Source organism: Lissotriton vulgaris, chromosome 8, assembly GCF_964263255.1.
Source record: "Lissotriton vulgaris chromosome 8, aLisVul1.2, whole genome shotgun sequence".
NCBI lineage: Eukaryota > Metazoa > Chordata > Amphibia > Caudata > Salamandridae > Lissotriton > Lissotriton vulgaris.
In genome coordinates, this window is record NC_141696.1 from 1,556,352,023 (window position 1) to 1,556,364,325 (window position 12,303).

The following is a 12,303-nucleotide window of genomic DNA, read 5'->3' on the forward strand; positions in this document are numbered from 1 at the left end:
TGGAGATTGGAGGAGCATGCCTTGCCCTTTCTTCTCCGTACTGTGGTCTTAGGGCAGCCAGTCTCCTGTACTTGGCCTGACCTCATATCATTCAATGGTTGGTAGGGCGGGGAGTGCAGTGGTTGCAGACCGTAGCGCTGAACTGGTGGGGTTGGTAAACGCCGAGCCCAGCTCCTGGCGCTGTTACACTGTTGTGCTACCCCCACTGCTATAACTACTGTTTGCTCGGACGATTTTAGCCTCAATGTTTACTCCTTGTGTCCTCTGCACAGAGGCCTTCCTAGCCAAACCATCCACAGCAGCCTGGGCTTGGCAGTCACAGCCCTCGTGCAGGCAAGTTGCCAATACGACTCTGTACCCCCCAGGGACTCCCCCTGGACTCGCAACAGTGCTATCCCCGGGACCAGGCGGAAAGCACAGTTCCTGCTGCCGTTAGCTTTAACTAGGCTTTATCTAGGCTTTGCGCTTCTGCTTTTGCGCTGCTTCCCCCCGCTAAGGGAGGGTGGGGGGCGGCTGGGAGTTAAGTTTAGCCCAGTGCCCAATGCTGTTGCTACAGTACCTGGAGAATGCTGGGCTCCTCTTACTCCACTTGCAGTTTCTTCCTCATTTTACTGCCGAGAATCATGCCTCCCACTGCAGCTCCTCCTTGTTGGGGCTCCGAAGCTGTGCCTGATGCCGCTGGTCTCCTGCCCGCACTCGTGCACTCTCACACTCCACCAGCGGGTGCAAAGCAGTCTGGTGTGGCGCCGCGGGGGGGGGGGTCATGCTGCCAACAAGTGCCTGTGCCGGTGGAGTGAGGCTCGCAGCTCCTTCCGCGTTGGAGTACCCCATACAGCTTGGGGGCACAACTTGCGGCTATAGGGGAACCGATGCGGGACCCCAGCAGCAGGGTAATCGGCGTGTGAGCAGCTGGGGCGGTTTGGGCGCTCCAAGAGTTTTCGGAGCGGAGCAGAGCGATTCCTTCAGCGTCACCCGCTCCCACTTTGCTTCTGCTGCGGTTCATCCGGTTCGTACAAAAAGCAGGACTGGAATCACAGTGCACTCGGCATAAACAGCAATACGCATTTTTTCCAAAGGCAAGTCAGTGCAAGTGCTGAGTTTGGATAGGAGTATTTTCACATAAGCACTACAAGCACTCAACAGACTCTGGAAGGTTACAAATCTGGAGGTTATATGGCCTGCTACAATTTTCCAAGTCAAGAAGTTGTTTAAAACAAGAAGAGATAATTGATTCATTCTAATCAGATTATTTTTTGGCTTACTTTCATTGTCAGAGACTTTCAAGGAGAAGACAGCAATATTCCTTTGAATATGTTTAATATCTAGAGTAATGACATCTACAAAGCTGCAAACTGCCTCGATTTCTTCTAGAATTGTATTTAGGGAGGGTTCTTCTGTGTCGACTATCTTATATTTAAGTGATAGATTTTTTTTTTGCAGAATTTTATATAGCACGAACTTGACCCACAACCGAATCGGGTATCAGAGCACTTTACATAGCACCAGTTACGTTACAGAAGGACACACATTCATTTTTTTTGTCAGGCACGAGGTCGAACGCCCTAGCCATTAGGCCAACTCCTCTCCCCTAAGATTGATGCAAAGGTATTTGTTTTCTTTTATTGGAGTTATTATCAAGAGATTTAGATTCTTGAGACAAACAATGTATTAAGGTGTAACCTCAATGAATCGCCATCAAAATCAATAAAAGATAATTGTACCTGAAATGTAATAAAGTCATATGTACTGAGTGTAAAAGTAGCAAGGAAATATGAAAAAACATCCTTATTTTGATAGACCATTGTGCTTCCATTGAAACAAAAGAAACCGGCCTAGTCAAAGCCATTCTGTTTCCTTGCAAGGGTGCAGCGTCCTTGACAGAAGTTTGAAATTAAAAGGTGAGGCATTTTTGGTGCAGATAAAGCACCATACACGTTGCAAAGAAGAGCCAGAAATGCTCTCATCTTAAGTAAGGCACAAACCTCCAGTCGAGCGGAGCAAAAGAATGGCATAAGCCGTCATCTCCTAATTGGAAGAGCTTGTCATCCAGCCGGTGAGTACCAGCTCACAGTGCTGTGTCCATCCTGGTCATGTGTATGCTCGGACTCCCTAAAAATAAGCTGCATTCCCTTTCCCCCAATTCCCTACAGGTTTCGTACAGTGCAGTATGTTGAATCTATGAAGTACACACTGCTTCTCCCAGACTATCAGAAATAAAAACAATGTTTTTATGTCTCCAAAAGCATTCTTGTGTGCACTACAGATTGAGTGTTATGAAAGTCAAAATTGTTGTTTAAAAATGAATAAAAATGAAATCCTTTTAGCAGAATTGTCTAATAAGGCAAAAAGGAAAGATAACAATATCTATACTAAAGTGTAATCTGTTTACAAAGCAGAAACACATGTTTATTCTGGATTGTTGTTTACAGATAGGACAAATAATATTGACAGCAAGTGAAATCAAACATGTTAAAAAAATTACAAGAATACACAGACAATATTTTTTATTAGAAAAGAAATAGTGAGACACAATGAGGATGACAAGATGAATTAATGTCACATGGATGTCTATTAAAACAAAAAAAACAGATTATAAATTGAAGTTTATCTGGAATTTAAAGTTTACATAATTCATTAAGGCAGCCACCGTTTGCAGGTGGATGGAATGGAAAAGATGCTCCATGCTCAACAATGTTACAGAGATACTGAGCAATAGGAGCAAATAGATCTCTCTCCAAGCACAAATAAGGCATCTTCAGCAGCGGGAGGGTGGGATCAAGATGTCCTAACGTTTTTCCAAGGCCAGGAAGGGAAATAGTGGAAAACGTAACTAATATGAGTGCGGTACAGACACTGTTACTTCATAAAACTTCTACTTTTGCGTGCTGAAAAGTGACAAACTCTTCCCATATTTACTGCACTGAAATGTCTTTCCTTGATGCGTTTGTATTTGCTGACAACAACTTATTAATTGATGACAGACTGAAACTCACCCCATATTTGATCCATGTGTATAGGTTTTCCTCTGTGCGAATTTGCTTATACACAGGTAGATGCAAATCAATGGAAGCTCTACTCACATCCATTACAGGAGAATGTTATTTCCCGTTTTGTGTCTTTACTAATTGACTATTAGGTATAATAAATCATAGAATCTTTTCCCAAATCGACTACATGTATGGATTTACACATGGTGTGTTAAGAGAATTTATGAATGACTGAAACACATGCTATATATTTTACGTGGTTTTTCCATGTGAGCTCCCCGATGGCATTTACGGTATGTTTGCAAATTCATTACATATGTATGTTTCTTTCCCTGTGTGCATATGTGGCTGGACTATTAAGGCAAAGGAGCAAATAATGCTCTTTCTACCTTCACGGCATGTGTATGGATTTTCCGTGATTGCTGATGCTCTTTAGATGTGCTGATTTCGTCAAATCTCTTACCACATTCACTGCAGGTGTATGATTTTTTTTTTTCCTGTGTGTGTTCGCTGGTGGCTCCGTAGGGTTCCTAACTGACAAAAGTTCTTCCCACATTCACTGCAAAAGTATGGTTTTTCTCCTGTGTGTGTTCGCTGATGGATTTTTAATTTTGATAACTCAGTAAAGCTATAGTTACATTCGCTACAAGGATATGGTTTTTCCCCTGTGTGTGTTCGTAGGTGGCCTTTCAAGCTTGATGAGAAAGGAAACCTCTTTCCACATTCACAGCACGTGTATGGTTTTTCCTGTGTGTGTGTTCTATGATGGAGTATTAGGGATGCTCTTCGAGCAAAGCTCTTTCCACATTCACTGCATGTGAATGGTTTTTCCCCTGTGTGTGTTCGCTGATGTTTCGTTAGTGCAGGTATCTCAGCAAAGCACATTCCACATTCACTGCAGGTATATGATTTTATTTTTCCTGTGTGTATTTGCTGGTGAACCTTTAGGTTTCCTGATAGACGAAAGTTCTTTCCACATTCACTGCAAGAGTATGGTTTTTCTCCAGTGTGTTTTCGCTGATGGATTTTCAATTTTGATAAATCAGTGAAACTATTGTTACATTCACTACAAGGATATGGTTTTTCCCCTGTGTGTGTTCGTAGGTGGCCTTTCAAGCAGGATGAAAAAGGAAACCTCTTTCCACATTCACTGCATATGTATGGTTTTTCCTTGGTGTGTGTTCGCTGATGGAGCACTAGGGTTGCTCTTTGAGTAAAGCTCCTTCCACATTCACTGCAGGGGAATGGTTTTTCTCCTGTGTGTGTTCGCTGATGTTTCTTTAGATTAGGTATCTGAGTAAAGCACTTTCCACATTCACTGCAAACATATGGTTTTTCCCCTGTGTGTGTTAGCCGGTGGCTCTTTAGATTTGCGGACTTACTAAAGCTCTTTCCACATTCACTGCAGTTGTAAGGTTTTTCCCCTGTATGTGTTCGAAAATGGTTCTTTAGTGTTAATAAATGAGCAAAGTTTTTTCCACATTCATTACAGCAGTAAGGCTTTTCTCCTGTGTGTGTTCGCTGATGGCTCTTTAGTTTTCCTGAGAAAGCAAAGCTCTTTCCACACTCACTACAGGTGTATGGCTTTTCTCCGGTGTGTGATCGCATATGGCTCTTTAATGTTGATGAACAGGTATAGCTTTTTCCACATTCAATACACTTGTATGGCTTTTCTCCTGTGTGCGTTCGAAGATGGATTTTAAGATGGCCTGAGTGGGTAAAGTTCTTTCCACATACATTGCATGTATTTACTTTTTTTCTTGTATGTGTTTGATATTTGACCTGTAGAGCAGATTGCTCATTTAAACTCATCTTGCATAAAAAAATGTTTTACTGAGTTGCTGCTGATGACAATATAAGGATGATGAGAGATTAAAACTCTTCTCACAAATACGGCACTTATATGTTTTTCTTATGTTTTTGTTTATAAGTGAACTCTTAGTTGTGATCAATCAATGTGAACAATCACTTTGTCCATATCAGTTTTCATCAGTGCATGCTTGCTGATGCAACTTTAGTACTAAGGAGAAACCAAAGCTCTTCTTAACTTTCTACTTTTTGTATGTTTTTTCTCTAAGGTTTAGTGGCAAAGGGTCAGTTATGTTGTGCCATAAATCCTATTAATGTGCCCCCGACTAAATACTGTGCTTTCTGACTAACTGTATTTTAACATTCACTGAAAATCTGTAATATTTGCAATGTATATTTGACCCTATATAATAATAATGTTGAATGGTCACTGGAATGCTTGCCAGACTAATAACATATCTATCAGGACTTGTGTCTTCAACCTAAGTTACATTTTTAAAAGTCTGGGAGCAAAAAATAAAACTCACAGCTTATTTACTATAGTCTGCACCTTCAATTTCAGGAAATATTCATGAAACATATAAACAAAGAACAAACCTTGTTACCAAGTCTTTACATTCTAGGATACTGTGCTAAAATGTATATAGCGAAAGCATTCTTTTGTTGATCCTTCAGATGGCTGCTTCACGACTCATTTTGTATACCTATAGTCTTTTTCTATAGATTGTAGGGTTATCAAAAATCTGAGTTTAGAATTTTTTAACACCACAGTATGTATGTTTCCATGTTAGAAAGTGGAGCACTGTGGTACCTATCTAATACTTATCTCAGATGAAGAACGGTACCTGGAATCTTTTCGTACCGGATGTATTGTACCAGTGCATTGTTGTGCTGTTATTTTACCATATTCTTTTGAGTCCAGCAGCATGATTGTCCTTAGTCTCTTGAAGCCACCAGATTGCACCTGATGTTTCATGCAGGATTTGTCTCTTCAGATACGAGATTCTTACTCTATAATTACTGTTTGCCGTTATTTCGTGCTCTTCTTGAATATTGGACATGTTTCGAGTATTAAAGTATTTTCTTCATTACTCTTCATCTTATGTATTCATGGATCCGCTCTCTGTGGATGCAAAAATATTTGTAATCCCTGAATGTATAAGTATTACATAGAACACTATGTGGGAGAATTCATAAGTACGTATTTTCTAATATGTTGTACACTTTAGGCCTGATTTAGATGTTGGTGGATGGTGTTAGTACCTGCATCATGGCGTCTCCTGCCATGGTGAGGGTAATCCAACCGCCAAATTTTGGCGGCCCAGCAGACATCTCTAGCATTTACAGGCACCACCATCATGGGAGTTCCTGTAAATTCATTGTAAGTGTCCCTTCTGGCCACGAACAGCACGACAGCATCACACAATTTCAATTTTATTTTCAAAAACAAAAGCCCAAAGCAGGATTTGGTTTTTAAAAATAAAATACTGAAGATACACCTATAAATTAGGTGGACGGCCTACCAGATTGGCAGCAAGGAGTACCCTTTACGCCAACATCTTAAATCAGGCCCTATGTATTTAATGAAAGGTAAAAAAAATGAGCGTTTGAATTAGAATCGGCCACTGATAATTATTCTAGTCAGCAATTCAGTTCAATGCTTTTAGCCCACTATGTCTCTAAACACAAAAATATTAGTAATTAAATCTGCCTTGATCCTGCTCCAAAACAGTCCGGTATGAACTAGAGCCCATGTTCCTCTGAATAGGAACAAAAACAACTACATAATAGTTTTGACCCTCTTGGGCCTGGTCAGTGAGTTACAGCTCAAGCCCTAGGGCACAGTAAAACAATTATTGAATACATTTCCACTTAATCATCTTTATATCTTAAGAAAGAATAACATTACAATGAAAAAAGAAATCACAGCATGGTTAGTTGAAAAATAGAAATAATAGAATCATTCCCAAAGTCAAAACAGAGACTGTAGAGAGAATTAGGCAGCATTTCAATGATAATAGTGTCTGTAGGTTTACTACAGAGAGTGGCCAGGCAATGCCTTTATCCTCCCACTGCTCTGGTCTAGGGACTACCACATTTGAGTGAAGTTAGCATGACCTGGTGGACAGTTTGGATGCACATAGACTAGCTGTGTGTTTGAAAATGGTGAATTTATTAACTTCAAGTTGGCATACTAATAATTTGGTATTCAGGAAGGGGTAGTTCTTTGTGTTTGCATTAGAAATGTCAGCTAGGTCGGCATGCTCAAAGTTCGGTCACAATACTCCAGTCTTGAACAAACTCACTAACAATACTCCAGTCTTGAATAAACTCGGTCACAATACTCCAGTCGTGAACAAACTGCTAACAATCATTTGAGATGATCGTGAGATTTCAGTATTATACAGCCCATGCTGAGCTCAGACAAGGAGCAAATATTTCTACCAATGGCATGCAAGTGAGAGGAAGTTATGTGATGCTACCGGAAGCCCACTGGCACAGGGCTCATGCACATGTCAAAATAAGCTCTGGGAGTGTCACATTTAAACTGACACATAATATAGGTGGCTCCTAAGGATCTACGTAAAATATACAATGGTAGGAGGTGTGGAAATCACACAGCAGATTTTATACAAATAAGATAGTCCTGTCACTACTAGAATTCTCCTACGGAGATAACAGTAAACATATTGAATGAGGGTGTTTTAACCTGCAAATTACATTTATTGCATTGACCCTGCTATCAGGCAGGAGAAGAACAGCCATACACTGACTTGACCTATCAGGTTCATGGCTCAGCAAGTGGCTTAAAGCTGTGGCTTACTGGAATTCCGCTGAAAAGATTCACATGTAGCGCATAAGAATGACCCTACATGTAATGTGGACCTGGGAACATGATGTAAAATGCTTTATGCCTCATACATTTTTGCCTCTCTAAAACATTACCGCATTTGAATAAATAATTGGCAGTCTTCCTGTAAAGTGCACTTGTAAGTATAACTGAGCACATATATTTTTTGAGTGCCCGGATTACATTGAACCTAGGAGGCATTGGCTTAAACCTCTTTTTAAACGCCTGGGAACACGTAGGCATTTGGTTGCACTACGTATCTTATTGACTGATACTGCCCCTTTAATAGTTTGTGGTGTTTCTAAATTTTTAAAACATTCATGGTTGATTCGCTGCAAGAGACTGTCAGTTTCAATTTAATTCACTTTTAGCTAATTTATCTTGGGTCATTCCCATTTTTTATTTGTCTTAGTATATAAATGTTGACGTACATATCACTGTTTTAAAAATGTGTTTTACGTGTATGTATGCTTTCAAGATATCTTGCATATCGAATAAAAGCTTTCAACCAACATATAACTGATTTAGAAATATTATACTTTGCAAATATGTATCACGCTATAATTGATACCTTGTAATGCTGGTATATCGCCCACATCACTCTTTATTTGCTTCCTGTATTTAAAGACCAATAAAACAAATTGCAAAACAATCAGTACATGGTCAGTTAGTGCACCAGAAATTGGGAGCTTGTAGATCAAACACATCTCAGAATACATTAAAAAAACAACTAGTGCTTTAACCCCTTCTATGCTGATGACGGCCCCCGTCCGTCATGCACCGCGGTGGGCACGTGCTGATGATGGCTGGGGGCCGTCATGAACCCGCCCACTTATTAAAAGCGCCGCACAGGGGCAGAATCGCGGTCGCGCCCAAGGGGTTAAGGGAACCAAGCACCTTCTTACTGGTGCACTCATTGCAACTGAAACGGTCACCAAGAAAAGGTATTGGGAGTTACGACTTTTCCCATCTCAATCTAAAACTCTGTTTAATGCTATGTACAAGAACAGCAGCACATGAAAGACGCTCAGCAACCAGCCATAACACCACAGACAAGAAGCAGCTCTGCCACACCACCGCCATGTCTGAGCACATCCCTGTGCACCACACTCAGAAGAACCCTTGTCTACAGACCTCCCGGGACCCCAACCACAATTCAGCGACTCCATCGCCGACCTCATCAGCATGCACACCTTCGCCTTGACAGACTACATCCTCCTGGGTGATCTGAGCTTCCACCTCAACAATGCCAACGACAGCAACTGCACAACCCCGATCGACAACCTCGGAATCAAACAGCTCGTCTCGACACCCACCCACTCCACCAGACACATGCGTGACCCCATCTTCTCCGCCTGCAACCAAGTCACCTTCAGCCACACCACCGAACTCTACTGGACCGACCACCACTGCATCCATTTCTCCTTTGAGAAATGCACCACGCACAACCAACCACAACGACTCCCACACCGCAGCTGGAACAAAGTCACCGAAGACCAGCTACTTACCACCCTCTCCCGAGACCCTCCATCCGAACCCTCGAACACCAACGCAGCAGCCCACAACTTCAGACAGTGAATTGACGACTGCGCCGACACCCTCGCCCCGATCAGGAAACCCTCAAACAGGCGCACCGACATGAGACCCATTTGGTTCAACGCCGACCTCCAGATCTCCAAGCAGACCTGCTGAAGAATCGAGAAACAGTTGCGCCAAGACCAGACACCGGACAACCACACAGCCCTCGTAAACGCCAGACGCAAGCATCACCAACTCATCCGATCTGCCAAAAGAAGCTCCTTCAAGGAACGCATCGACAACAACGCACACAACAGCAAAGAGCTCTTCAACATCGTGAAAGAACTCGCCACCCCCAGCTCCAACGACATCCCGCCATCACAAGAACTCTGCAACTCCCTGGCCACCTTCTTCCACCACAAGATCGCAGACATCCACAAGAGTTTCTACACCCAGACACCGATGACAGACACCGACCCCACCCACCAAACACACCATCGCCCACCAAACACACCAACCTCCTGCTCTCCTGGAACAACGTCAACGACGAAGACACCATCAAAATCATGAAAAACATCCACTCTGGCTCACCTTCCGACCCCTACCCCCACCACATCTTCAACAAAGCAAGGTCCATCATCACACCCCGAAAGATCATCAACAGCTCCTTCGAGACCGCCACCTTTACGGAGAGCTGGAAACACGTAGAGATCAACGCCCTACTTGAGAAGCCCAAGGCGGACCCAACAGACCTCAAGAACTTTTGACCCATCTCCCTGCTCCCGTTCCCGGCAAAAGTCATTGAGAATACTGCCAACAGACAACTGACCCACTTCCTGGAGGAGAACAACATCCTGGACTCCTCCCAATCCGGATTCCGCAGCAATCACAGCATCGATACCGCCCTCATCGCTGCCACATCAGGACTCTGCTGGACAATGGTGAAACCGCCTTCCACACCGTCTGCCATCACACCCTGCGCACACACCTCCACGACGCAGGGATCCACGACAAAACCCTGAACTGGATCTCCTCCTTCCTCACCGGCAGAACCCAGAGAGTCTGACTCCCCCATTCCGATCCGAAGTCACCACAATCACCTGCGGCGTACCCCAAGGATCATCCCTCAGCCAGACCCTTTTCCACATCTACATGGCACCTCTCGCCAACTTCGTCCGAGCACACCACCCCAGCATCATCTCGTACGCCAACGACACCCAGCTGATCCTCTCCCTCACCAAGGAGCTGGCCATCGCCAAATCCAACCTACAAGAGGGAATGAAGGCCATCGCAGACTGGATGAAGTTCAGCAGTCTGAAACTGAATTCTGACAAGATGGCGGTCCTCATCCTCGGTCCCGCCTCCTCTGCATGGACCAACTCCTGGTGACTGGCCACGTTGGGAGCCGCCCTAACACCCGCCAACCACGCACGCAACCTGCGTTTCATCCTGGACTTAATGCTTTCCATGACTCAACAAGTCAACCCTGTCTCCTCCTCCTGCTTCAACACCTTCTGCATGCTCCGCAAGATATTCAGATGGATCCCCACCGAAACCAGAAGGACATTAAGCCAAGCCCTCTTCGGCAGCAGGCTGGACCACGGCAAAACTCAAGAAAAGTCTACAACGCATACAAAACGCCTCCGCACGCCTCATCCTCGAAATCCCTCGCCAGGGCCACATCACAGCCCACCTTAGAGACCTGCACTGGATCCCGGTACACTAGAGGATAACCTTCAAGCTCCTCACCCACACTCCAAAAGCACTCCATAACGCTGGACCAGCATAACTTAACGAACAGCTCTCCTTCTACACCCCGAACCGCCAGCTTCGATCCGCTGACCTCGCCCTCACCACCGTCCCACGCATCCGCCGAACTAACACCGGCGGCAGATCATTCTCCCTGAACACCCTCCCCATCCACCTGCATCAGACCCAGGACCTGCTGACCTTCAGGAGACTCCTCAAGACCTGGCTGTTCAATCAGGGGGACATCCCACACCCCACCCCCCCCCCCAGCGCCTTGAGACCCTCACGGGTGAGTAGCGCGCTATACAAATGGTTGATTGGTTGAAGCACCATACAAGACCAGAGGCCAGCCTACTACACTTGAATAGCAAACTGCAGACAACATGTATAACTGCCATGAATGCGTCCCAGCAGCACCAACTCCATCCTTCTCCAACCACCAACAGAACATATATTCTAAAATGCATGGGAGATTGCCAGATGCAACCCTCCAAGACATTCACTCAGATAAACCTCAAAAGGGCAGACAATGGCAGCGTGCATTGAATTAGGAACACAATAACCTTAGGACAGAAACATCTAAAGCACGGGTACTCATAGTATGGCCCGCGGGCCTCCAGTGGCCCGGCAAGCCTTCCGTGGCGGCCCGCGGCCCCCCGAGACATTATACCTGTGTTTTACTTTTTTTTTTTTAAAGAGTGTCTGCAGCAGCGCGAGAGACTCTGCTGCTCTGTGGGGACCGGGCGATCCTAGCGATGGCCAGAGTAAAGCTGCAGGGGCCTAAGAAGAGGTGAAATACATCAGAGCCTCATTAACATGCAAATTGTCTTTTAAAGACCTGGGAAGTGCTCGGGTGTGTGTGTCCCCAGGCTGGCACACAGGCAGGTTGAGATGACCGAGGGTGACAGAGGGAGTGGGAGGGAGTGGGAGGGAATGGGAGGGGGAGTGAGGGGGAGTGAGAGGGAGTGAGAGGGAGGGAAAGGGAGGGAAAGGGACGGAGAGGGAGTGAGAGGGTGGGAAAGGGAGGGGGACGGAGAGGGAGTTAGAGGGAGGAAGACGGAGAGGGAGTGAGAGGGAGGGAAAGGGAGGGAGACAGAGAGGGAGTGAGAGGGAGGGAAAGGGAGGGAGACAGAGAGGGAGTGAGAGGGAGGGAGACAGAGAGGCAGTGAGAGGGAGGGAAAGGGAGTGAGAGGGAGGGAAAGGGAGTGAGACGGGGAGGGAGTGAGAGGGAGGGAAAGGGAGGGAGGCTGAGAGGGAGTGAGAGGGAGGGAGCTGGAGAGGGAGTGAGAGTGAGAGGGAGGGAGATGGATAGGGAGTGAGAGGGATGAAAAGGGAGAGAGACGGAGAGGGAGGGAGACAGAGAGGGAGTGAAAGGGAGGGAGATGGAGT

At 45.0% G+C, this 12,303-nt stretch overlaps 1 protein-coding gene across 2 annotated transcripts in view; it reads right to left on the reverse strand.

The window, feature by feature from the left end:
* Window positions 1-2,489: 2,489 nt before the first annotated feature.
* The window catches only part of LOC147700386 (uncharacterized), a 61,431-nt gene continuing 51,617 nt past the window's right edge, over window positions 2,490-12,303 (reverse strand). For both annotated transcript variants that reach the window (XM_086935757.1, XM_086935756.1), the window contains exon 3: window positions 2,490-5,919. In XM_086935757.1, the coding sequence (XP_086791883.1) occupies window positions 3,456-4,799 (1,344 nt within the window). In that variant the 5' untranslated portion in view covers window positions 4,800-5,919 and the 3' untranslated portion in view covers window positions 2,490-3,455. The remainder of the gene's footprint in view (window positions 5,920-12,303) is intronic.